The sequence below is a fragment of the Phaseolus vulgaris genome, chromosome 3 (genome assembly GCF_000499845.2).
Source record: "Phaseolus vulgaris cultivar G19833 chromosome 3, P. vulgaris v2.0, whole genome shotgun sequence".
Lineage (NCBI taxonomy): Eukaryota > Viridiplantae > Streptophyta > Magnoliopsida > Fabales > Fabaceae > Phaseolus > Phaseolus vulgaris.
The window spans coordinates 2,154,582-2,182,396 of record NC_023757.2 but is presented as its reverse complement, the minus strand read 5'-3'; the positions used below and the strand labels follow the sequence as shown (position 1 = coordinate 2,182,396).

The following is a 27,815-nucleotide window of genomic DNA, read 5'->3' as shown; positions in this document are numbered from 1 at the left end:
TTGAGATTGGGGGCTAGTGTGTTGTACATGGTAGAGATGGGCAACTGAGGTCATGTTGAGACTGAGACTATGTCAAGAACTTAAAATGACTACTACTTCTAAATAATGATTAAAAATCAATTAATACATTAACTAGTTCGTACTATTAGAATTAAAACAAAATTAACCTAAACAATTGTAATAATCTGAGTCCAATATAAAAAATGTTCGTCTCACCTTGATAAATAGGTGAATGCTTGGTGAAATATATATTTTCCTACCATATATTACTATTTTGATTTTTGAATACTGATTTTTGTGTTAGAGAACTTTTTGCAGGTACCCCATCCTAACCAAGACCACATAAGCGACCGAAATCCAAGACACGATCAAAATTCAGGATTCCAAAACCAAGATTAAGGAAGACAAAACCTTCTAATTAGAGATAGCAATGCGGGCTCACCCGCCCACATAAAAAATGTTGGTTGATTTTATTGGTTTGCTCAACATAAGAGTCAGTTCACACAAAAAATATTTTTTTTTAAATTGATGAAAAAAAATTAAAATATAAATTTTGAATAAATTTAATTTTTGTTTATTAAGTTAATTCTTTTTCTTATTTAGATGAATTAGGTAAATGGTCTCGTAGTATTATTTTTACGACACATGCATAATAAGATATGAGGTTGCAGAAAGAAATTATAATGATTTTGAGAGACTTTCCAGGTTATAGAATCTAAAAGTTAAAATTGAACAATCCATATTTATATTTCAGATTGTAAAATGTGGAATAGATAAGTTTAGAATTTTTGAGAATGAGATTGTAAGAAGAAATTATGGGGATGCATTAAAAAAATTCTAGATTTTTAAACGTACTTATGCAGGACAAACCTAAATGTGTGAACGGATTGAAATAGGCAACCTACAACCCATATGATTTATCATTCCTATTTCTAACATGTATTAAAATGATTATGTTTCTTAAATAACTATTTGATGCAATTAATTAAGAAAAATCAACTTCTATAAAATATACACAAATATAACTATCAACTACTTTTTTTTTTACATATAAAACATATAAGTATATACAATTTTGTTCAATTTTTGTATCAACCTGTTAAACTTAGTCTTTAAAAAGTAAACACAAACATTATAGTTAGATTGAATGAAAAACATTGTGTATTTTTTGAAGTTAGTCTTTATCAAATATTCTTAAGAATAGCTTTTGCCGGTAAAATTTATAAGGAATTAATTTACCTATCATGTTTTATAAAAAATGTAATGCATTGATGGGTATAATTTAAAAATTTAGTTCAAAGTATTTATTTTATTTACTATTATTAACTAGTATAATATCTTTTTTATACTGATAATAGTGAATTAAAGACTAACTGGATGTATTAAAATCCATTTAAGAACTTCACTTCTCTAATATATATTATTTATGGGAGTATAATTTTCACAATTTTAAATAATATTTTTTTATTAAATATATCATGTCTGCAAAATTTACATAAAAAAATATTAATATTTCTTACTCAAACAAAACAATAGTAGTAGAAGAAGAGTTTATTTGGTTTTACTTTACTAAAGAAATAAAAATAAAAATAAATAAAAAGAGAAAGAGAAGAATTGTATTCATTGCTACAGAAACCAAATCTCCAATCTCTTCCAGAATCTCCCAAAAACCAAACCGTCATAGGTAAATTTTCTTCTAATCTTCTTTACTGGCTATGATTTTCAGTGTTTCTTAAACCTTCATTCATATGAATTTGATCTTTCTCTTAAACCTTCGTTCTCGTGTCTGCCATTAATATTTTTGTACACGAATCTAGTTCAAGCTTGCACTAAACCATGAAAAAAAAAGAACTTTCGCAAACAGAATAACACAGGGTATGAAAATTTTGAGTAAAAACCAAGAGGGTATGAGATTTAGGTTTCATCCCAGTTAGCAAAAGGATTTGCTTTATATGAGAATAATAATATTTAATGCATATCGGGTTTGAGTTCAAACGGAACCTGTTGTGTTATTGCATCCAAGTAACTGTCTCCGACACTTCTGTTAATGTTAAAAATGACTTTTGAATTTGTTGGACATTAAGTTTTGTTTGATTATTTGTCCCGATAAACGCTTCGTGGAGAAGAAAACAAGAAGCTAGAATGAATTAAACTTGTCGTATAGGTTAAAATTGACTTTTGTGTTCCAATTTTTATAGAAGATCTCTGATCTAACTTTCCCAAAAGTTAAGGTGGATAACTTAGAAAAAAAAAAATTGATTTATTTTGTTTCCTATTTTTCTGCGATAAGTGTTACTGGGGAAATTTATTTGCTGGATTATATCATGGAAGCTCCTTATAACTTGTTTCTGTGTTTAGCATTTGGTCTGCAGCATTGCTTTTTGTTACTTCATTTGGAAGATATAATTGAATGAATGGTTCTCGTGTGGAATATAATGTAGTCAACTTCTGACAGAGAAAATATCGTTGTTTTGTTATATTTGTAAGGTGCTGGTGATGTAGGTGGTTAATAAAACGTGGCAGCCACATGGCAGCTAGCTAGTCTAATTCTGTTATGAATTCTAGTTTTTGCATTGTTACAAATAACAAACTATGTAAATTAACTGGGGTTTCGAGAATTTCTATCAAGCACCTCTTGAGATCTTCTTCTCTTAAATCAATACAATTCTTCAGATTCTATTCTTACAATTGGAATCCCTAAAGTTCTGTAGTTCTTCGAATAGTTTCTATTCCTAGTTCTACCTTCATCAGCTGGGAGAAAATGGCTTTAGACTAGTACCTAGTCTTTTGTGTAAGCAGAGTCTATAACAACAGTGTCTTGTAATAGTGGTCTGACGCAGTGTTGCTTTCCTGCTTTTCAGGTTTAGTTTTGGAATTTCGGGGGTAGTCTTTCATTCACTTTTATCTTCCTGTAGTTGATGATGATGTTGTGCTATCTTTGAGATGTGGGAATTTGCATTACTTATTATGGCTGTTGAATTGCTTTTGCAGAGTCAATAGAGAAAAAAGTCATCTTTGGATTGTGGGTACTGATTGCCATTCCACTCTTCAATTTGGACAACTAAAACCGGTTTGTATTGTTAGGTGGTCTAGAACACAACTATTACGTTATCAATTGATTTTTTTATAGTGTTTAAGTAGGTTTCTTATCTTCAGTTAGGCCGACATTTGCTTTTTACTTAGTTTATTGAATTTAACATAGCCTTTGATGTTAAATGGTAAATAAAACATTGACTAGGATATTGGAATATGAGCTAGGCAGGTATGTTTGATTTCAAAGTTAGAAGTGCTTTTGAGGGTATGAAGGAGGGTTGGTATGCAGCCTTAGCCTTGCATATGCAAAAAGGATGTTTCTGAATTGAAACCCATGACCAACCAGTCATGGCACAACTTTACCGCCGCACCAAGGCTTGCCCTCTAATAATATAAATATTTTTTATTACAAAAATAAGTTTACATCAGAAGTTATTTTGCCATGTAATCACAACTTTGCACTTAATTGGCAAAAAATTTCTGAATGTAAGAAATCACCAATTTACTATTTTGTTTTAGAATTAGACCTGATTGAAATTTCTGAAATTTTGAGGGATCGAATTAATTAATTCCTTAGTAACTAAATTGGAAAGTGGATCAATGCTCAGGATCAAAAGTGTATATTAACCTCGCCTGTCCTTCAAGAAGCACTTGAAGAAGTGATAGCACAGCTCGGATGAATAACCCAGGGACACTCAAGTCTTCTAGTTCTGAACTGGATCTTGATCAACCAAACATTGAGGATTACCTCCCTTCTGGATCCACCATTCAACAAGAACCTCATGGAAAGCTTTTCCTGTATGCCATCACTTTTTCTTTGTCTTGCTTGTACTGTTATTTGATACTGAATATAAGTTTGAAATGAAAAAGCAGTATTTTCTTCAATGATCTATTAGAGAAGAAATGTTCAGGCACCATTTTTATATTCCTAGTTTTCTTTCTGATACTTTTTCAGGCATGATTTACTCAATATCTCTCCTACTCTATCTGAGGCAGCAGGTGCCATTGTAGATGTAAGCTATTGCAGTGATATTTTATTTGTTCTTTTCTTGTTTTGAGGTGTCAGTATTTTCTTTCAGAGACCCAAATCAGCAACTACTGCTGATATTAATATAGTGAGAACTTAATATCAAACATAATTAGTTCACATCTTTTAAGTGCTGAACATTATCCTGCCAGCGTGTGTTGCTCCTTGATTAGGCTTAGGTGCTTTGCTCATTGGTTTAGAACATTTAATGTTGGGCAGGACACATTCACAAGGTGCTTCAAGTCTAATCCTCCGGAACCATGGAATTGGAATCTATATCTGTTTCCTTTGTGGTGTTTTGGAGTTGTGATTCGATACTTGATTCTGTTCCCTATCAGGTTAGCCTTATTCCTAAATCCCAATGCCACATATCATATTCGTATAATAACTATGAAATCTGGAATATTCCTAGCAGATTTTTAATGCTTTTTATATTATTTTTTGCCTTGTAGAATTAGGTATTGAGATTAGCTGTCTCAGAAAAATATGATTTTAGGAATTCGAACTTTGTCTTTGACCACATTGAGTTACGTCCTTTCTATTTGGTCTGTACGTCTGTCTGACTATCTTTACTCCTTTCCATGTTGATATATTGAAATGGTTTTCTGTTCTGAACTGCTTCAGGAAGTCCTTAGCAAGATTAATTTATAAGTAGATGGTTTACAATATCTAATATTAGGAAACTGGGAAAATATACAGAAAAATGTACAGACCCAGAATGAGTTACTTTGCAGTCATTTTTTTTGTCCAAGTGATGCCATCCTAATTGACACTGCAGGGTTATAGGGTTAACACTAGGATGGATAATATTTCTTTCATCCTTCATTCCAGTGCACTTCCTATTGAAAGGACACGACAAGTTAAGGAGAAGTATCGAGGTGCATATTCAACTTATTCCATCTTTTTCTATTTGATCATTTTGCTTAACATTGGTCTCCATCTCATTACTAAAACTACAGTTGATGACCATTCCCCCTGCCGAGTTGCATGAAATAAGTTATAAACAGCCAGCTATTTGTAGCACCCTATAGCAGAATTTTGTATGGTAATGTATCTTCTAATGGCAGTTGTTGCAGCAGTAAAACGGCTGTTCCCTGTGCTGCAGTGGTGTACTAGGCATTTTGAAAATCTATTTTTTGACCTTGAGTCATTTAGGAGTTAGGTGCAAACTCGAATTTTAAGATTGATCAATACCTAAACTGTGACACATTTACTTATATGTTTTTCATTCTTTTTTTTATTGTTAATTACGAATATAATAAGTGAGTTTTTCTTTTCTTTTAAATAAAAAACAATTCAAAATGGTGGGCCTTCCTGCTGTAGTACTTTTTGGGGTTGGTTGCTAAGTGTTACTATTAGCGATTGATAACTATAGAATATATACCTCAGATTGTGTCCAAATTTGATATTCCTTGTGTACTTTTATTTGAGCATTGTAAATTTGATGATTCATTTGGTTTCAAGTATAATCTAGCTTCAACATTTTGCCTCATCTTTTGGGACAACATGGTCTTGCCTTTCCACTTTTATTTTACGGTAAATGATGAAAAATTTTCTTCCTCTTGGAAGAAGAATATTAACATTACAATTAATAGTGAGGTTGTTGGAAAAGAAAAGGTATTGAATGGCCACAATTTAAAATGCAGACATGATTTAGATTAATTAGACTAATGGGACAATGAGTAGATGTTAAATAATGAAATTGAAAACCACTAGTGTACAAGGTGTCTTCTTTTATTGTTGAAGTTCCATAGTTTCCAGCCATTCTTTTTGTAGGCATTATTTAAATTGGTCCTCTATGTATTGACTTACTTGATTGACAGATGCAGTGGAGTGCATTGTTCATGTTATTTTCCTATTCTTGTTGTCATGGCATGAATTGGGAATGGTCTCTCTGACATACTACGTCTTTTCTCCCTGTGCTGAGTATTAATACTGGACGTTGTCCTTTTGTCATCAATTTATGTGCGTTGTAAATTGTTCTTTTCCTTCAGAGGTCTTTGGTAGAGATGATGTGCAGTTTCTTTGTTGCATCATGGACTGGGGTTGTTAAGTATCATGGACCAAGGCCTAGTAGGCGACCAAAACAGGTTTGATGAATATTGTTGTATTATCCTTATTTATGTATTCAAGAAAGAGTAAATGTTATCTATTCTAATTTGAGCTTCTCCTTCATTTATTGAGCAGGTTTTTGTAGCCAACCATACTTCCATGATTGATTTCATTGTGTTAGAACAGATGACTGCTTTTGCTGTTATTATGCAGAAGCATCCTGGATGGGTTGGTAAGCATATAAAGCTGCCATCTATGTTAAAAATATGATACACAAACTTATGTCTTCATCATCCATAACAAGCTGTGTATTCTAACTCCTAATCATTGGTACATTGATGTTTATATATGATTACACAGATTCTAACTACAAAAGAGAAGGTGAAAAGTTCACCAAAATATGCGTAAGAAAAGAAAATGAAAAGAAAAACGTAGGTTTAAGCACTATATCCTTTCTTAAGTGTTCTATATCTTGCTGTTGGGCAGTCTAAATGGCTGTCTGGAAGAATAGGGCATGTGAAAGTGCAGCACATTTAGGGATGATTTAACACTTCCATCTTTTGAAGAAAAAAATTGAATCATTATATAATTTATACTAAAATAAATATTTGTGAATTTTCTTAAAAATATATCTATTGTGCAGGATTATTGCAGAGTACAATTTTAGAGAGTCTAGGATGCATCTGGTTCAACCGTGCAGAGGCAAAGGATAGGGAAATTGTTGCAAAGAAGTGAGTATAAATAAAGATGTTATAAAATCTATTTCAGATGTAGTTCTTTTTTACTTACACAATATTTCATGTCCCAGATTGAGGGATCATGTCCAGGGAGCTGATAACAACCCCCTTCTCATATTTCCTGAAGGAACTTGTGTAAATAATCACTATACAGTCATGTTCAAGAAGGTATTTTTAATTATTTGCATTTGCTGTCCATTTAAAAATGCCAATGTTCTCCTACTTATTTTAGGAATATATTTTTTATTCTTTTATTTTGTACTTGCTGACTTCTATTCCCATTTCTGTTCTCAATAAATCTGTATTGAAGCTTTCTAATTTTTAATGGTGTCTAGGGTGCATTCGAACTTGGCTGCACGGTTTGCCCAGTTGCAATCAAGTACAATAAAATTTTTGTTGATGCTTTTTGGAATAGTAGAAAGTAAGAAGATGCTTCTCACATTAAATGTTTCTACAATGCTGTTTGTTGCTGCATATGACTTTGCATTTCATGCATTTTCAGGCAATCATTCACTATGCATCTGTTGCAGCTAATGACATCTTGGGCAGTTGTTTGTGATGTTTGGTACTTGGAACCACAGAATCTGAAGCCAGGAGAGACAGCCATTGAGTTTGCAGAAAGGTAAATAATGTTGATCCTGATTCTATGCTGGGAGATATATGTTTAGCTTTCTCTTGGTCTTGAGATAGTCCCTATTTAATTAACTATGCAGGGTGAGAGAAATAATCTCATTGCGTGCTGGCCTTAAAAAGGTTCCTTGGGATGGATATCTAAAGTATTCTCGTCCTAGTCCAAAGCACAGAGAGAGGAAGTAAGTTAAATTCTATAATTTTTTTTCCTAGTGTGCAATATGCTGTCATATGGCCTGTCACAAGGGTGCTATAATTTGAAGGTTTAAATGCAGGGTTCTGCATTCTGCAACCCCATATAAATTAAAATTCCAATTTTACCTTTCTGAAATTTGTATTTAGGAATATATATATTTTATTTTGTATTCTGGATTGTACATTCCGAAATACAAATTTTTGTATTCTGGAACTTGTTCTAGAAATACAAAATGCATTCTAGAAATTGGAAGTCTAATTGACTTGATACATATTAAAGTCTAATTGGAAGAAAGTGTTATTTTAGTTTCTTAGCAGTGGTGGATCATATTACTGATCACCAATATTTGCTGGAACAACTTAGGGCTGTTTCTCCCTGCACCCCCAACAAATGACTTCCTGCACCCATCATTCTTAGAAATGACCATTTTACCCCTTTTAAAAATGACTTCCGGATTACTCTTTCTGGAATATTTTCGGAACATACTTTTCAGAACACATTTTATGAATTCCGGATTTATCACTCTGAAAATTAAAATGATATGTTCTGGAAAGGATATTCTGGAATGAATTTTTGCCTTCTGGATTTCCTATTCTGGAAACACATTTTTGCTTACAGCACCCATATTCTGGAAATACCTTTTGCTTATGGAACCTTTATTACGGAATTATCCAAAATTATCAAGGATAATTCTGGTATTGCATAGAATGTAGGGGTGTAGGAAGAAATACCCACAACTTAGATGTGTCAAATTTGTTACTTGACCCTCTAATTTTTTTTCTCCAGTAATATTTATAGAATTGGTTAAATACTAGAAACATGACATTTTGCAAGGTAGAACAAATTCCGTTTGTTAGAATTTACATACACTAGAATTTATTTGTTTTACAATATATATTTTTGTTCATTTGAAGTTGATGTTAATTTGTTGGTTATGATGCATCTGTAGACAACAGAACTTTGCTGAGCTAGTGCTGCGGCGATTGGAGGAAAAGTGATGTGTACCTTTGTGTAGATTGTTCTTAGAACCCTTTTTCATGTATCTTTTTCAATGCTACTATTATGTTTACATTTGTTCAGATATGCATATATATATCACCCAATAACGAAGTTTTCCAATAAATTTTCCCATGGATTATTGCTGTCTGTGCAAACTGGTGAGAGCCAGATCTTTTAAGGATGAAGAATTTTATTCCAAATCTGTATCTTAGAAATGTATATTAAGAGAGATCTATTAACCCATATAATTTATGTCAATCATCATAACTTTATACAAAATGTAATCAATTTAACGGTTGAAGTGTAAGTATATCTTTTCTGCATCAAATTTTATAGAAAAGTTAACTACAATAAGTAAAGTTGTTTGCAAAATGAGCTTTGTTTGAGATAATAGTTGAAATTTTCATTACACAAAATCTTATGAAGATAAGTTATTTTCTTACATTTAAAAAAATGATTATTTTTCAATAGTGTTTTCAACTTCTTACTTTTGTGTCTAAAAATCTGGTTTTATTGTTACATCGAAGTAAAGCTAATCTTCTCAACTATTTTTTCAGTATATTTTTTCTCAGTTACAAATAATTATAATTATTATTAAAATAAGGTTTAGATAACTTTTAGTCTCATAAATTTGCAAATTTTGCATAGTGTATTTAATGTTTTTATCTCGTCTTGATCCTTGATAAAATTTATATTTATATTTTGGTTTTTTAATATCGTTTATTATATTTGTTAAGTGATAAATTTAAAGTGATATGCTAGCGACATAGTACAATTGAGATGTACATTTTATTTTCATTTTTAGCTCTATAAATTTTTATATTTTGCTTTGTCTTCACTTTTTTTTTTTCTAATTTTATTTCTTATAAAACTTTTATTTGTTGTGTTCCTTGTTATTTATTAGTATCTTTTAAATGATGAAGTGTTGGTTAAATAACTGTGTCAAAAGAGTAAAATTGATACATATATTTATTTCGAAAAAAAAAGATAATGAATGTGATACAAATAGTGTTATTTTCTTTCATTATTTAAAATATACATCTCCTATTTCTTGTGATATTTCCTATTGCAAGATGAATCCTTAAACAAAGGGAAACAACATTATTTACATCATATTGTTTAATTTTTCTTCAAACAAAATATTTTAAAAAAATGTTAGTTATACTTACATGAGTTTTAACGTTAATTAGAGAAGACTAAAAGAAATAGAAAATGTAAACCCTAACTAATGGCAATGACATTGTTTACATACATCTCATTGATTGAGGTCGTTCCTTCAAACAAAATAATTTTAAAAAAATGTGTCAATTCTACTCAATTGCTGCAATTGTCACTTAATAGACAATTTATCACTTAAAAGATGTTGTACCAACATATTTTTAAGGAAAACCACCTCAACTTTCTAGTACTAAATTAATGTCACTAAAAAAATTGATTGTCAAAGCTAATATCCTATGTATAATTTAACTTATAAGAACTATTTATTTTATGCAGCTTGAAAATAAGTTAATGTATCATACAATCCAAAGAAAAGAAAATGAGTCACTAATTTTCACATGGAAAGAGAAACCTTTAGCAGCTTGACAAGAATGACTAGATAATATATAATCTACCTTCTGTTAAAGCTTTGAATTGTTTCAAGTTTAACAAATTGTTTCAAGCCTAAACATTTTAGAGACCCAAATAAATGTCTTAAATCAGATGTAGTGAGTGCTAAACCAGTCATTAAACCAATTCAGGTATATAGTGTGCATTTTGGTCATTAACACCAGCAATTTGTCACCACATGTACTGTTGAAAGAGACTACCATTGAAACACATAAGGAACAAAAATGTTTAAACAAAAAGAAACTATTGGATGAAATCCTAAAAAACAAAGCTATAAGCACTGAAACCAAACTTTTAAGTACACTGATTGATAGGTAAATTATATGGACCCAAATATGTGAATCAAGTACATATTTGGCTATTTGAGAATCCAAATACACTATTGCCTCCAGTGATTAATAACAATAACAATACATTATCATTAACTCTCCAATGTTAATCAGGAAAATATCTTCATTGGGAATGCTAGCCGTGAATTATATTGTGAATGGTTATAAACTTATAAGTCTATTGATTCGAACAAAATTGTGTCTCATAAGAGATACCTGTGAACTAGACCAAATGTTAATTCAGGAAACGACTCTTTATCTTGGAATTGTGTGACCATTGACAGCCTTAAAGGAACTGCACCCGATATTGAGAATTTTATCACGTCTGAGTGAAAATGGATCTATCCCTGCCTTGTGAGCTGCAATAACTCCAATGGCCTCCCAATAATTTGATACATGCAGCTGCCGAATGATAATTTTATCAACCAAAAAGTTCTCATTTCAATTGTAACAGAAGAAAAATGGACTGTCTAGATGGTGCCTACACTGAATTTTAGGGGCCAAAAACGGACAAGTTATTATTTTACTTGTCTTCTTATGATCTATCTATTTTAACTTTTGTCAAAACCCATTTTATTCTTTGGTGAGCAAATTTTAAATATAATAACTAGATTTTTTGTCAATTGATTTCTCCAGAATTTTGATTGAAGCAGATAAAGATCCTAAATTTTATTCACATCTTCTAAAATAACAAATTTACAGAATAAAAATCACGTACCACTTCAAGACCAAATTTATCTGCAGTATCATCAAGAACGGTTTCATTTTCTTCCACAGTTATTATAAGTGGCTACAAGAAAATTATACACCGTCATGTATAATGAAATAATGGTGTCATCAAAATTTCTGGTTAGACAGTTTGATTTGCTGAGCGGATGAAAGCTAAAATACCATAAGGAGATAATTGTTGTTTTTGCTAATATGATTGATCAAACCAAAAAATAAAAATAAGGAAAAAAAGCTAATATGTTTGTATGTATACCTTTTTGCTTTTATTTCTAGCAAAAGCAAGACATGCATCGCCTCCGCAAGCATCTTTGGGAAGGATTACGGAATCCACATCATTTGCCAATATGCACCCTTTTTCCAAGGATTTGGAGTCCATGGCCAAGTATTGTGGAGCATTACTTAGGCCAGCAAGCACACATGGTAGGAAGGTGTACCCAATCTACTTGACAAGAGCAAGTTATCCACAAGAACTATTATCCATCAAATGTGCAGAATGAGAAATCCCCATTTATAATGAGAACAAAATCGTCTTAACAATTTAATACAAGAAATGTTAAAAAGCATCTAGTAGAAATGTTAAACTTTCATTCATTTAATGAACACATCAATCTTGAAAATGAGTGACAAGGAAAAAAGTCCAGGAAAAAAGGGCAGGGGAAGAATGAGGAATAGTTTAGTGTGAACAGTACAAACTTTATAGCAACCTTACTCAAAATGGCTTTATCTAACTAAAAATTGGTTTTTGAGCAAGTCTAATCCATTTACCCAAACTTGCACCGTATTAATAATAGTAAGAGGCGACTTAGTTGTTAATTTTGTGTCCATGTTTGAAAAAAGCAAGGGGGTCTTCATTTTATAACAGTATTTTCCTTTTCTTGGAACCAAAGTTTCAAATTCCTATTGATACAGTATAAAATAAGACAATTTTAAATTCATCTTTACTGAAATTTTTAAAAATGCTACTTTGGGATAGATAGATTTCAAAACAACTTCAATAAAGCAGATGAGGGCTTAACGATTTCCAACACCTTCACAGTCAACAAACATACAAAATTCTGAACTACGTAAACTACCTTCTTCCTACTAGTTTTATTATACAGCCTCGAGTTTTCATCAGTTTTCAGAGTTTTAAGTAACATTTATCAGTAATTAATGTGTACACTCATACAAACACACACAAGACATACATACGACCGATTTGTGAAGGAAGAAAGATGCAAAACGAATCATTGAAAGGTGGAAAATAAATTCATCCTAAAATGCTAGAAACTTTTGTCAGAAAGCACAAACTACGTGCGAGGTCCACCTACACAGTACACGGGGGACCAGTAAGATATGTTTAAGATATAGACTTCTGATTCTTAGTTGTCATCTCTCATCAGCACACAGTGCAGACATAGATAACTAACAAAATTACTGAAACTGTTAATGCTCAACTAAGAACCTAATCCCTAGAAATCTTAAATACTATTTGCTTTGGTATGATTATCATCCCCATTTACCAAATCTACACTACACACACATGTTGAATTTAATTAAAATATACACTAAACTATAAGATATCAGTTTATCTTAACTAATGAAAAAAATGTATTACAACACTAGCTTCAGAAAATTTATCATATGAATACCAAATTTAACATGAGGCATCCCTACTTAGTCAGTAAAATAATCAATCATACTCTTAAGAAATTATAAGTTTTGAGTTACTGAACTTGGATAAGAGAAAAAGACAGTTCAAAGTAATAACTAAAATTATAATTCATAGATGAATGATTTTGACACGATACTTTAACCTAACAGTTACTTTAACCTTCACTACACCATTCTAATATAGTTGAAACAAATGTCAAATGATTTGTTATTTAGCGTTTACCCACCTCCTCAGCAGCTGATTTCGGGCTAAGAGATAGGCTCATCGGAAGTGGAGACATTGCAGGAGCGTGTGCACAAGGAATTTGGAACTCCTTCACTACTTGATGACTTATAACTGCCTCAACTCCTGCTAATAGGTCTATCCCCTAACCAAGGTAAAAATGGGGAAGGAAGTGTCACTGTGTCAGTAACCAAATACAAGATTCATTCCTGGAACTGCTGACCATACAAAGGAATGACTGAGGAATGTTCAAAAGAAAAATTAAGGAAAAAAAGAACAAATACTCGTTGGAATTTAGAGGACAGTCATAAGATGCAGACAGAATCTTTTAACGTCTGGTTACATTTCAAGAACAAATATCACAGATATGGTGAATATGAAAGAACCAAGAAAAGAAACAACCCCATTCATGACAGGACTTCTTTTAATCTTACAGAACTTGTACAATTAATCAAATTATATTCTTCTAGATTTATTGCCATACCATTCCCAGCCGATAGTCATCTACATCATCAATTTCATCATCTGGGAAACGCCCAACAACAGCAATGGCATTCACTTTTGACCTCTTTACTAAAGTATTCACAGCTCTAGATAAAGAATCAGGGTGCTTAATCCTCCCAGTTGATTGGCCAGTTTTTGGATCAACCCACTTCTCTACCTGTAAATTTGATGCTATGCAAGTCAGATTCAGGCATTAAATTGGATGATAAGCTCACTCTAACTTTGGCTAGGTATTTTATATAGCTCCAGATCACGATAATAGATGCTTGAAATTATAGACTAAGCATGGATAAAGATTCTACCTCCAGATTAAAAAATAACCAAGTCTGAAAGGCGAGAATAATTACATATACCTTTGAAGACATTCTGAAAAGAGTCAAAAGTGTTCCAATTTTAATTAGACCAGAAAAAATTGAGATATAGAAATATAACACATACAACAACAAGTTAAATGGCATGGTTTCCTCCAGTTAAAACTGTTATGTTACTTTTTTCTTTCTAGTGCACAACATAGAATACCTTGTCAAATGTTCACAACTACAGATTCCATAACTTTGATTTGCATAGAATTTATCCTACCACCAAAAGTTCCATCCTTTCCAGACCCAAAAAAAAGCAATTGTCACGCAGACAAGCTTGATTAAATTAAAAAAAAAATCTAGCAAAATGGAAAATTATTTTTTGTGGAACATCACATGCTTTTTATGACTTCAAGATGCCCCAAAAGATCAACAGCACTCACATGCATCTCTTATTGTAAAAAAACCTTTGGCTGAAGAACCAAATTATAAGTCACTCAGTCCAAACTGTTGAGACTTTATCAGCAAACACAAGTCTAGTGAATGGAAAATTGACAGAAAACACAGAATAGCTTAAGTTTCACTACAGCAAGAGCCTTGTCTCACTAGGTGAGGTCGGCTACAAACATCATGTGACAGCATTCAACTCGTTTAATGGATGGTTTATTTTTCATTATGATAGTTAATACAAGATGATTTATTACCTTCAACGGAGTGTCTGTGACAGTATATTCCACGACAGGTAATCCAAGGGACGCCCTTACAGCATCAGCTACTTGTAACTGGCGAACCCGGAGTTCCTCCTCTATTCCTGCATCAAGAACTAATCCCACCTGCTTCACAAGATAAAACTAGGTACATACTTTTAAATGGAATTAAATAGCATGACTAAGAAAGTAACATGTAAGGTTCAGCACACACTGCATGACATAAACTAGTCATTGATGCAGCAAATTCAGAATGTACAAATCTCTTTCTTTCCTCCAGTATCAAAGAAAAAAAGAAGAAGAATATACATATGTTTGAGTCATACCCTGTTTTGATGAACGGGCTGTAACGCCCATGACCCTTCTGCAAAACGGTCAAGAGCATAACCTTCAACATATAATGCATTAGGCATCGGCCAGTATAGCATTGCAGCATTAAGCACCTGAAAATTTTAATCTTATGCACTCAGCATTTTTCCCTTAACAATAGTTGTTTTTCTTTAACTTTTAACAAGTACAGTGAAGAGGGTATGATTGTGTTCCTTATCTACATATCCATCCATATTTATTTATTTTTCTTAATTCTAATTTTGTTAAATGTAGAATTTGAATTCTTATAAAAAAATTAATTTCTCAGTTGATCATTTAATTATTATTTTTAACTAAATAATTATAGTTATTGTTTATGTGTCATGTAATTTTTACCAGAAAATGTTGAGAAGGTGTAATTTTTAAATTTTCCGATTAAAGTGAACTAGAATGCATTAATTTAGAATAATCAGAGAACTAAACATGCAACTAAACTAACCTTATACAAAAATAAAAGTGTAGAATGGTAAAATTAGTTGAAGGATAAAATAGTAAAAAATGATTTTTTTTTTTTTGTATGAATGTTATAGATAAAATAAGTGGAACGAAGAGAGAGAGAGAATGGGTTACGTTAGGGTGAGAGATAAGGCAATCGACGACGGAGGAGAGAGCGCGAGCCACAGGCAAAGCGTCACCGGCGTAACCTCCAATGGCGGCGGCAATCCCCGTCGGCACTATCATGACGGTGGTGTACTCTCTCTTGCACTGCATCATTCCCAAACACCACACCACACTGATTATTATTTATCAATTCATTTGAAGCAACAGAAAAGCAGAAGAGAGAGAGAGAGAGAGAGAGAGACCTTGAAAGGTTGAGAAGAGAGAGAGCATGAAAGCGTTGGTTTGGGGTTGCAGCGTCGAGTGAGAGACGGAGAGAGAGTTGAAAGGGTGAGAGTGAGTGCCATTTCACCACACTCAACACCACAAACTGTTTGTGAAATGTTCTGAGTGTGAATTCAGTGTTTTTTGTTTACACTAATCATGCAATTTCTTTCTTATTTACAAAATTTGGTATAATTTTACCAAAATTAACAAAAAGGCTAAGTCTTATTTTTGGGATAGTAAAGGCTTTACATTTAAGTCCTTCTTCTAGCAAATTTCTATTTTAACTAATAATTTCTTCCTATACTCTAATTTTTCAAACTTCACATCTTGTCTTTTGTGGCTTATATGTGTATCAAGTTTTCATGTTTGGAAAATGATGATTTGATAAGTCAAGATACAACTCTCTAATAAATTTAGAAATAAATATATATAATAAAAGATAAATTTGTAATTAAATAATATGTAAAAATATTAAAATAATAATATTAAAAGTTAGAATGTGATTGTATAAAAATTGTAGATTGTCAATGTATTGTCATTTTTCATGTTTTTTCTTCATCGAACCGATCACTTTTTTGGATAGACAAGAATTAGTTGAAGATTAAGATTTTATAAAACTTCAAGTAGGTAATTTATTTGAGGAATGCTTTTTTTTCAAAATACAAATGAGTCTATGATATTTTTTTTTGGATTATACAATTTAAAAATCTTTTAAAGTTTTTTTTAGAACTTTTGACACCATATTGAATTTAGTAATACTTAAGAGAATATGTAAATTTATTGTCTTTTTTTTATAATTCAAAACTTGAAAATAGTATTTTATATTATACAATTTAAAATATAAATTTAAATTTTAGACGGGATAATTTGAAACTTGAAAATAGTATTCTGAATAATAAAATGTGGAATACAATTTTCACTTTTGAATCACATAATATGGAAGGTGAAATTTGTGGCTTGAAATGATTTATGTGATTGAAAGTAATAATGTTGATTATCCTTTTGCATAAATGGATTCAGAATTTTAGAGTAAAATATAGATCAAAGTGATATGTTATCTGATGAATAAAAATTTTGTTATCGTGAAATTTGGGTCAAGATGAATTAGTTAAAGGGGATTGTGTTGGAGTTTTCACAAGAGATTAGATTAGTAAAATATGTTATTATTTGTCTGACAAATGTGACAATATGTTGATATTGTAATGTATTTATACATGTATTCAAAATACGAGACAACTTACTTGAATGGGTCCATGGGATAACATTTAAATTTGGATTTGTGATGGTGATACTGAAATCTAGTACAAAAAATACGTAACAAGGAAGGGAGATATGTGTTGTTAGGTTGTGAAAAGGGTGACAAATTTAGGAATTACATAAAGGATTTACAATTCTTTGTTATTACTAGAACAAGGAAATGTGATTATTCATTTAAATGGTGTGGTAAACCAGTACGAAGTAGATGATGGTTGATTGTGCAGTTAATATGTAGAAATCATAATCATGACCTAGTTATATATTAGTAGGTCATCCATATGTTGACAAATTAAAACATAATGAGCAATTCATGATGGTTGACACGATTAAGAGTTTAGTGAAACCTACAAATATTTTACTAACCGTAAAAGAGAACAATATCACCACTATGAGTGTACAATGGAAGACATGTACATTAGAGATCACGAAGATTACCAAAAGTGGAAATGCAACAATTAATAATGTTGTTGGAGCATGACATGTATATTCACTGAAATAAGTATGGCGAGACATCATGAATTGTTACAAATTCTTTTTGGACACACAATGATTTAATGAAATTAGTGAATGTATTTAGCATTATATTGTTGATGAACAACAAATACAAAACAAACCCTTATACATTATTTTTATTTGAGATCGTTGGTATAATGACACAGGATTGACTTTCTTACTAAATTATGTGTTGTTGGCAAACAAAGAAGAAAACAATTTGAGTTCTTAAAAGACTTAGAATGTAGTTTCTTAAAAGAGAATATCCTCTCCCAAATTATTGTCAATTATAAACTGAGAAGTCACTTAAACCATCACACATAACACACTACATATAAAACATTAAATTTAACACACTTAGAAATAATTAAACCACGCATTTTATATAAATAAAAGATGACTCTCATTAAGCATGCAAATTTTCGATAAAAAAAGCATGCAAGTTTATTTTCAATAAAATTTAATAATTAGAAGTGAATTATTTTAAATAAAAAAAAATTATGATTTTTATTTTATTTTATTTAAGCTTGCTATCTATGAAGATATTCCATTTAAATACATTGAATAAAATTATAGATGTAAAAAAAAAAATATAGTTTTGTTCATTTTCGGTCTTGTACTTACTACGCCTTACTCCTTAGGTATTTTGGTCTGAAATTTTTACCAGACATTCGTCACTGTGTCTATTGAGTTTTGGATGAGATTTGAGCCCCAGATTCATCCCACAAGATTGACAATAAATTTTTTATTCGTCACTGTCAGGGCTGAAAGGAAGGTTCGTTTGTGTGTGAAGTTGTTTGATTTTTTTCGTGGGCGAATACTCATTCGTTTGACCTGAAACCTGTCGCATTTTGTCCCAAATTCAGTGGAGATTCTTGGGTGGAATTTCAAGAAAAAACTATTTTTGGGAGAATTTTTCATAAATTTTGTGCAAACCAAAGCTATCCTCTACCGAAACTTGTAAAATTTCGCCCTAATTTCTGCAATTTCATTCCGGGTCCGTATTGCGCTGAAAAAATTCACACAAGTGCTTTCATATGTTGTTTGCACCCAGGTAAGGAGGCACGTCCATAAACAAATCACAAAAAGAAGATACGGGGAAGAAAAGCCAGGACGTTTTGTTTTCGGAAAACCAGTTTTGTTCACTCTCGGTCTGGGACTTACTACGCCTTACTCCTTGGGAATTTTGTCTGAAATTTTTACCAGACATTCGTCACTGTGTCTATTGAGTTTTGGCTGAGATTTGAGCCCCAGATTCATCCCACAAGATTGGCAATAAATTTTTTATTCATCACTACCAGGGCTGAAAGGAAGATTCGTTTGTGTGTGAAGTTGTTTGATTTTTTTCGTTGGCGAATACTCATTCGTTTGACCTGAAACCTGTCGCGTTTTGTCCCAAATTCAGTGGAGATTCTTGGGTGAAATTTCAGGAAGAAACTATTCCGGGAGAATTTTTCAGAAATTTTGTGCAAACCAAGGCTATCTTCTACCGAAACTTGTGAAATTTCGCCCTAATTTCTGCAATTTCATTCCGGGTCCGTATTGCGCTGAAAAAATCCACACAAGTACTTTCATATGTTTTTGCACCCAGGTATGGAGGCACGTCCATAAACAAATCACAAAAAGAAGATACGGGGAACAATAGCCAGGACGTTTTTTTTTCAGAAAACCAGTTTTGTTCACTCTCGGTCTGGGACTTACTACGCCTTACTCCTTGGGTATTTTGGTCTGATATTTTTACCAGACATTCGTCACTGTGTCTATTGAGTTTTGGAGATTTGAGCCTCAGATTCGTCACACAATATTGCAATAAATTTTTTATTCGTCACTGCCAAAGCTAAAAGGAAAGTTCGTTTGTGTGTGAAGCTGTTTGATTTTTTTCGTGGGCGAATACTCATCCGTTTGATCTGAAACCTGTCGCATTTTGTCCCAAATTCAGTGGATATTCTTGGGTGGAATTTCAGCAAAAAACTATTCCGAGAGAATTTTTCAGAAATTTTGTGCAAACCAAGACTATCCTCTACCGAAACTTCTGAAACCTGTCGCGTTTAGTCCCACATAGAGTGGAGATTCTTGGGTGGAATTTCAGGAAAAAACTATTTCAGAAGAATTTTTCAGAAATTTTGTGCAAACCAAGGCTATCCTCTACCGAAACTTCTGAAATTCTGGCCTAATTTCAGCAATTTCATTTCGGGTCCGTAATGCGCTGAAAAAATTCACACAAGTACTTTCATATGTTGTTTGCACCCAGGTAAGGAGGCACGTCCATAAACAAATCACAAAAAGAAGATACGGGGAAGAAAAGCCAGGACGTTTTGTTTTCGGAAAACCAGTTTTGTTCACTCTCGGTCTGGGACTTACTACGCCTTACTCCTTGGGAATTTTGTCTGAAATTTTTACCAGACATTCGTCACTGTGTCTATTGAGTTTTGGCTGAGATTTGAGCCCCAGATTCATCCCACAAGATTGGCAATAAATTGTTTATTCATCACTACCAGGGCTGAAAGGAAGATTCGTTTGTGTGTGAAGTTGTTTGATTTTTTTTGTTGGCGAATACTCATTCGTTTGACCTGAAACCTGTCGCGTTTTGTCCCAAATTTAGTGGAGATTCTTGGTTGGAGTTTCAGGAAAAAACTATTCCCGGAGAATTTTTCCGAAATTTTGTGCAAACCAAGGGACCTGTGAAATTTCAGCCTAATTTCTGCAATTTCATTCCGGGTCCGTATTGCGCTGAAAAAATTCACACAAGTACTTTGATGTCTTGTTTGCACCCAGGTTAGGAGGCATGTCCATAAACAAATCACAAAATGAAGATACGGGGAAGAAAAGTCAGGACGTTTTCTTTTCGGAAAACCAATTTTGTTCACTCTCTGTTTGGGACTTACTACGCCTTACTCCTTGGGTATTTCGGTTGGTCTGAAATTTTTACCAGACATTTGTCATTGTGTCTATTGAGTTTTGGTTGAGATTTGAGCCCCAGATTCGTCCCACAAGATTGGTAATAAATTTTTTATTCATCACTGTCAAGGCTGAAAGGAAGGTTCGTTTGTGTGTGAAGCTGTTTGATTTTTTTCTTGGGCGAATACCCATCCGTTTGACCTGAAACTTGTCGCGTTTTGTCCCAAATTCAGTGGAGATTCTTGGGTGGAATTTCAGGAAAAAAACTATTCCGAGAGAATTTTTCAGAAATTTTGTGCAAACCAAGGTTATCCTCTACCAAAACTTGTGAAATTTTGGCCTAATTTCTGCAATTTCATTCTGGGTCCATATTGCACTGAAAAAATTCACACAAGTACTTTCATATGTTGTTTGCACCCAGGTAAGGAGGCACATCCATAAACAAATCACAAAAAGAAGATACGGGGAAGAAAAGCCGGGACGTTTTGTTTTCGGAAAACCAGTTTTGTTCACTCTCGGTCTGGGACTTACTACGCCTTACTCCTTGGGTATTTTGGTCTGAAATTTTTACCAGACATTCGTCACTGTGTCAATTGAGTTTTGGCTGTGATTTGAGCCCCATATTCCTCCCATAAGATTGGCAATAAATTTTTTATTCATCAATATCAGGGCTGAAAGGAAGGTTCGTTTGTGTGTGAAGCTGTTTGATTTTTTTCGTGGGCGAATACTCATCCGTTTGACCTGAAACCTGTCGCGTTTTGTCCCAAATTCAGTGGAGATTCTTGAGTGGAATTTCAGGAAAAAACTATTCCAGGAGAATTTTTCAGAAATTTTGTGCAAACCAAGTCTATCATTTGAATCGATGGAGATTATTTAAAAAAAAGTGTTTAATTTTTAAGATGTGAAGTAATATACATTTCATTCATGATTAATGGCAGAAAATAATGCTATAAAATAATTTTTATGATTAAGAATTAAAATCAAAACAATATTCTAGCGAGTGTTTGTTGGGTTTATCATACCACCCGCTTACGGGTCATTATCGGACCATCCATAATATGTTATTCTACATCGATTAGATATTAGAAAATTTCATAGTATATAAGTGAGTGCAAACCTCATCTTATAAACCGATTTTATGAGATTGAGTTAGACTTAAAATATACTTCTTAATATTAACAGTAATGATGTCAAGCAAATATTTAAAAGTTCAAAATGTGAAAAGAACAATTGGTGACATTCAAAGTGAAATATCATAAGCAAAAGTAATTTACAAGATTGTAAATTAATCGTGAACAAAATATAATAATAAGGAAAGATAAATTAAGAAGGATAAATCATAAATATAAACAAGAAGTTAATTAAATTGATGAGCAAACCCATAAATATGTTTCTTCATTTTGTCTTCTAAGTTGACCTTACAAATTTTTGAATATATTATATTACTTTTTACTTTTATGAAAAGGAAAATCTATATATAGATTAATTTATGAAAACATCTTTTATAACTTCCTAGTAATTTTGCATATATAACTTCCTTTTTAAAATTTTTAAAATATCTTCTTTTTTTTATTTTTCTTGTAAAAGATTCCTCTCCCCTCAATTTATAATTTTAACTAGATTTTTCCCATCAATTTTTACCCTTCTTTTAATATCATCATCAATAACTACACTTTCTATAATAATTTACCATCTACAACAATATTAAATAATTATATAGAAAAATATGATTCAAATAATAATATAAATGGATGATGAATGAGTTAAATTAAATTATTGTTTAGTTGTATGGTTAAATAATGGTGAAATTGGAATGAGCAGCTAGAATTCCTAAAGAACTCTTTCTTCCTTGCTAAGAAAAATGAAGTAATGGGAAGAGAATGCTTTCTCCAGGTTCTTTCTAATCCCATGGGATCCTGTGCCAAATAATATTCCATCTTTTTTTTTTTCAAGTTAATCATATGGAATATAAAGTCTAAAGAAATGGACCCCCCTTTACATCTTTTGTATTAATTAAATTTCACTTAATATATATATATATATATATATATATATATATATATAAACCCTAAACCCTTAAAAAATATAAATTATTATCACTCTATTACTATTATTATCATTATTTAATTTTAATATTGACATATATAATTATAACATAAACAATGTAATAATAAAAGTTACATCAATGTAATTTGATTCATTTATATCTATAATATAAAAATATTTTTGTATTTTACTTTTAATAAAAATTAATTTTAAAAATAAAAAATAAATAGTTAATATATTGACTAAATTAGATACTATTTTATAGATTTAAAAGTTATTGATATTTAAAGTAGTTTTTATTATTAATAAAATTTATAAATTATTTTTTAAATTGATATATAATATAGTAATTAATTATTTGTTTTCTTTAAAGTTAGTTTCGGTTTAATGATTTTCGTGGATTGTTATTCACAATATCACTACAAGAAAATCATGAAATAAAAATTAATTTTTAAAAACTAAAATAATTAGTTAAATTAGAAACCATTTTAGAAACTAAAAAAAAATAGTATCTAAATTAGTTTTTATTATTGTTAAATGGATTTTACATTGATATTTAATTAACAACTAAAATTTTTCTACCAAATTTAGAAACTAAATAATTGGTAGTTAAATCATCTTTCATTCTCTCAGTTAAAAAAAATAGTTGTGATGTGTTTTTCTTTCTTCCAAAAATAACTTTTCTAATATATATATATATATATATATATATATATATATATATATATATTAGATTTATTTTCTTATGTGAAATGAAAGTGGTGGTTATTTTTCCTTCTATCACCTGCCCTAGTTCTATTAGGGACCACCTATGTTCTTCACAAGGGACCTTAAAATATTCACTAAAGTTACTTAAATTCTATTATTCCATTCTTTTCCAAAAGCTTGAATATTGTTGAAGTTTCCACATTAATGGCTCCAAAAAACTGGGTGAAATCTGCATTCAACAATCATCATAATGAGCTCAGCTTCCTCCTTATAATTATATGGAAAAATAGTAAAAAATATGTAATAAATTACTGCATGAAAATGTTCTACCATAATGTCCCATTTCTTTTTATAATTTTATCTTAAGTTTTTTAATCAAGAAAAGTGAAACTCTCACTTTAAATTTTCCAGTCTAAATCATTGAAGTATTATATCAGGATTTCACTTTATATATATATATATATATATATATATATATATACTTTTTTTTTGGATAATCATCGTTCGAAATAACTATTTATGAAGTGCAGATCATTAATTATTATCCAATAATCTATCTTTAATTAAATTATTCTTTCTAATTATTATTTTTATTCACAATAAAAAAGTTGTACTTAGACCAGTATTGATTGTAATTTTATAATTTGATCTACTATTTATGTTTCTGATTTAGAGAATAACACTGGAATGCATTTTTAGGAGAAAAATTGAGGAAATTTATATTTTTAATATATAGTTAAGTTTTTTATATGATAAATTTTCTGTATTTAGGATAAATTGAATTTTTTTTATTGAAAGATGACATAAAAATTGAAATTAATTATGATGAATATTTAAATTAAAGTAAGAAATTTGAATATAAATAAACTAATTTTACATTAAATAAATCTAAAATAACATATATATCATGATTGGAGTGGTGATAGAAATGAAAAAAATAAGTTGTGGGCTCAAATTCTTCTTTTATATATAATATCTAATATATCTCAATACTTGAAATCTGAAATAATCAAATTTAAATTAATTAATTATCTTTATAAAATTCTAAAATCTTAAATTTCTTAATTTTTTTTTATCCAATTACCTCATTTTATTTTTTACAACTTCTAAGAACCACAGTGAATAGATCTTGCCATTTCTTGGTGAATGATTGCAAATTTGAGAGTGGTGGTAACATGTAACAGCTACCATTATTAATAGTGAGCAAACCCAAAACAATGATTTTTTATTCAAATTCATTCTTTGCTGATCAAAATTTTTTTGTTGGATAGAATTGGTGTCTCATACTGCAAACTTTTTTATTATCTGGTATAGTTGATATCTTTAGAAGGTCCAGGGAATTTTATTCTGGAATTGTCATCTAGTACAACTGTCAGTGACTGAAATGGGGTGAAGTTGAGTCTGTGTTCATCACCTATTCTTCATGGTGGAAGCAAAGCAAATACACTTTCCTCAGTGCCAAGAGAATATATGAAAGTGTTTACAAAAAATAAGCAAATGTCACCACAATACTGTTTTTTTTTTCTTGTTTTATAATAATAAAAAAACATTATTGTTGGAGATTCCATGAAATTAGAGATTATGATATTTCATTATTTATAAGTGGGTGCAAACCTGATCTTAGAAGCGTTTTTATGAAATTGAGTAGGTTCAAAGTCCACTTTTTAATATGGTATCAGAGTTATTTAAAGTCTATCTTAACTTTGTTGTATTTATCATGTCATCTGCTATCAGACCGTTATTGAACAATCTTTAACATATATTTCCACACACGCACGAGTTGGTAACCTTGACGTGAAGGGATGTGTTGGAGATTGCAGATCAAATAGAAATTAGGGTATTATCTTCTATCAAGCATAATACCAGTTTCTGAATTCTGTAAGCTTAGAAAAGACCCTATGTAGTGCTTAATAAACAAGTTCTAAGCATAAAAAAAACAAGAAAATTTGTTTGTACAAGGAATTCACACCATGAAGTATGATCAAACAAAACAGTCCTCTCACGTTCTTCTATCTCAATAACAAAACTTGGTGCCTAGCCATTTGTAAACACACACAACTTACATCAGCAACAGTTTCACAGTCTGGTTCTTACCCTATTTGTTCAAAAACTGATGCAACCCTTATTAAGTTGAAAGGTTTTATGGTACATTATTGTGATGCTTTACATGATTGAGCATGCATTGGGGTTTTCATCACTGAAGAGAGAGGTGAGTTTCTCATCCAGTGAGTTTGGAGCAGGTAGTGCTTGGACAGAGTTTTTCACATAACCTGATGGAGCCTTCTTGTCATATGCCTGTGCCACATAAGGATAAGCCACCAAGTTGTAGGGAATGTAAGGCCAAAAATCTGCTCTTTTTCCTGTGCTCTGAACCTTCTTTAAGACCCTGTTTCTGTCCACATAACCTGTTACTGTTACCTTGCTTTGCTTTCTGTTCACCTCTACTTGCTTCACACCTGCATTGTTCAAAACTTTTTCACTTCAACCCTCTACTCATGTGTTGCATATAAAGGAGAAAAAAGTTATCTTTTCACCATTACATCATAAGAAAACAAAAGGGTAAGGTCAACAATGATTCTTTTTAACTAATTATGAGAACAATTTATAAATATATATTGAAAAAACAATCTGAAAAAAAGTGAAAGGCTCTTTTAGTTATCTAATATAGTATATGATCAAATGTAAAATGATCCAAAAAGAAAAACAAATTGTGAAATTTTAGACAAGAATGGTGGCAAGTAAAAAAGTACAGGCTTGTACTTGATCATCACAACAACTCCACAGCAGGGTAACCACTGTTAGGTTTACCAACAGCTTGCATTTACTATTCCACCTTGAGGCCATGAATTGTTGAGAAACAAGAAAAGAATGAAAAAACCAAAAAAAGTTTGGTTTTGATGTTCTTTCTTATGAGAGCTTGTACTTTTTCACTAAAGAAACAGAATCATTATTAAAGGACCTTCTTCAATTTCAAAAAAGCTTTTGGAACTGTATTAAATGACTCCATTATATCTGACAAAGTCACCCTATCAGGAGATGAAAGCATAATGAAACAAAGAGAAGAGAGGTGAAAAGAAAGTGCCATGTTAGAACTTTTGCAAATTTATGAAGAAAAACATGTCAGATGAAACAGAATTCAAGTTGTAAAAGAAAAAGAGAATAAATTAGTTGGTCTAGTTTTCCATTTCTTGCTATAAAAGTGACCAAATCGTGATGTGTGAATAAAATGGACACAGATGTTCACCTTTCATGTGGACGACAGAATTTCTAACTCTTCTTTCACAGCCATCACAGTCCATTTTCACTTTGATTTCTACAGTCTGGAAGAGAAAGGAGAAGCATGAAAATCAGAATTTTCTTTAACACTAGACACACCATGATATATAATATAACACAATAAAAATCTGGTGCAAACCTGCATTGGTTTGCGTTTCTTTCCAGTGGTAGGTGCCACTGAGAAAAAATCTGAAATATAGTCAAAAACTCCCATGGCTTTGGTTTCTCTCAACAAAGAAGCAAAAATAGTCCTTATAGAGAGAGGTTGAAGGAGGAACAAGGGATTCTATGTTCTTGTCTAGGACCAGATTTTGAGGTACCAGTTTATAGGTCTATAAAGAAGTGGTTCCCTTATATAGAGAACAAAGGTGTGTGTGCACAAATATGCTGAAATTTAATGCATAAAATAATGCATACATAAGACTAATGTTGTCCCACAAACACAGTACAAATCAGGATTCTCTGTATTCCAATTTCAGTTTCACAGTAATTTGGCAGCATTAGGCCATTTGAGTTAATGATCATATTTTAATATTTGAACAAGTTTGTCACATACTTTACCATGGTTTCACACCCCTAACTTGTAATTTCATCTACCAAAAAACATGCAGAGAAGGATCCATGATAATGGGATTAGCTGTTTCTTTTGCACTAAGAAATGGAAACTGTTGTCTGGTTTCTGATCTGCATAACTTTGGTTTCTTTTATCATTATTATTATTATTATTCTTATGACTATGTCCTACATCATCATGTTCTGCACATCTCTGTCACAGGGATCAGATTTCAAACCGCGGTTTCTCTTAGATTATCACATATGTAGCAGTTTCATGATTATCAAAAACTTGAAAATGTTTCTAAAGAGCAGTGTATAATTAATTTTTCTCTTACCATAGGTAGTTTCATGATAATTATGGAAGACTTAAAAGTTGTTTTCTTAAACCTTTTTCCAATAATAAATAAATAAAATTAATTTTAATTAAGAAGAATAATTAAATAATATTTATTTACTTATTTTTGAATCAGATAATCTCATAGAGATAGTTTTCATTTTATTTCTTTTTAATCGAATAATCTTTATTTTTTCATATATTTTCTTCCTTTTTTTAACTAAACATACCATAAAATACCAAATTAATCAGCAACAAGAAAAGACTGATCAAATGAACTTATATTCTGTTCTGATAAAAATTGTCACCCCTAGCATTCATTTCGTATA

The 27,815-nt window shown here is 31.2% G+C and overlaps 3 protein-coding genes across 9 annotated transcripts; 1 reads left to right on the top strand and 2 right to left on the bottom strand.

The window, feature by feature from the left end:
• The first annotated feature begins 1,568 nt into the window (after nt 1-1,568).
• Nucleotides 1,569-8,874, top strand: LOC137806202 (glycerol-3-phosphate acyltransferase 9). Of its 7 annotated transcripts, XM_068606192.1 has the most exons (15): nt 1,574-1,684; nt 2,862-2,883; nt 2,992-3,070; nt 3,642-3,831; nt 3,989-4,046; nt 4,280-4,398; nt 4,839-4,938; nt 6,055-6,150; nt 6,248-6,344; nt 6,756-6,843; nt 6,921-7,017; nt 7,185-7,270; nt 7,352-7,471; nt 7,563-7,661; nt 8,625-8,874. In XM_068606192.1, exons 4-15 carry the CDS (start codon nt 3,710-3,712, stop codon nt 8,671-8,673), a joined length of 1,131 nt encoding a protein of 376 aa, XP_068462293.1. In that variant the 5' UTR covers nt 1,574-1,684; nt 2,862-2,883; nt 2,992-3,070; nt 3,642-3,709; the 3' UTR covers nt 8,674-8,874. The 7 variants fall into 7 exon arrangements, with proteins under 7 accessions (XP_068462292.1, XP_068462293.1, XP_068462291.1 ...); XM_068606191.1 differs by having other exon boundaries at nt 1,569-1,684; nt 2,862-3,070; XM_068606190.1 differs by lacking the exon at nt 2,862-2,883 and having other exon boundaries at nt 1,577-1,684.
• A 1,667-nt stretch (nt 8,875-10,541) lies between these two features.
• Nucleotides 10,542-16,069, bottom strand: LOC137806200 (uncharacterized). The gene is made up of 9 exons (XM_068606187.1): nt 15,899-16,069; nt 15,666-15,800; nt 15,053-15,169; nt 14,724-14,852; nt 13,701-13,877; nt 13,221-13,361; nt 11,594-11,779; nt 11,330-11,401; nt 10,542-11,013 (listed from the first exon to the last, which is right to left on the bottom strand). The coding sequence occupies exons 1-9, from the start codon at nt 15,998-16,000 to the stop codon at nt 10,867-10,869; spliced, it is 1,206 nt and encodes a 401-aa protein (XP_068462288.1). The 5' UTR covers nt 16,001-16,069; the 3' UTR covers nt 10,542-10,866.
• Nucleotides 16,070-25,222: 9,153 nt separating this feature from the next.
• Nucleotides 25,223-26,961, bottom strand: LOC137806199 (heavy metal-associated isoprenylated plant protein 22-like). Its single transcript, XM_068606186.1, has 3 exons — nt 26,737-26,961; nt 26,566-26,641; nt 25,223-25,777 (listed from the first exon to the last, which is right to left on the bottom strand). The coding sequence occupies exons 1-3, from the start codon at nt 26,809-26,811 to the stop codon at nt 25,485-25,487; spliced, it is 444 nt and encodes a 147-aa protein (XP_068462287.1). The 5' UTR covers nt 26,812-26,961; the 3' UTR covers nt 25,223-25,484.
• Nucleotides 26,962-27,815: the final 854 nt, after the last annotated feature.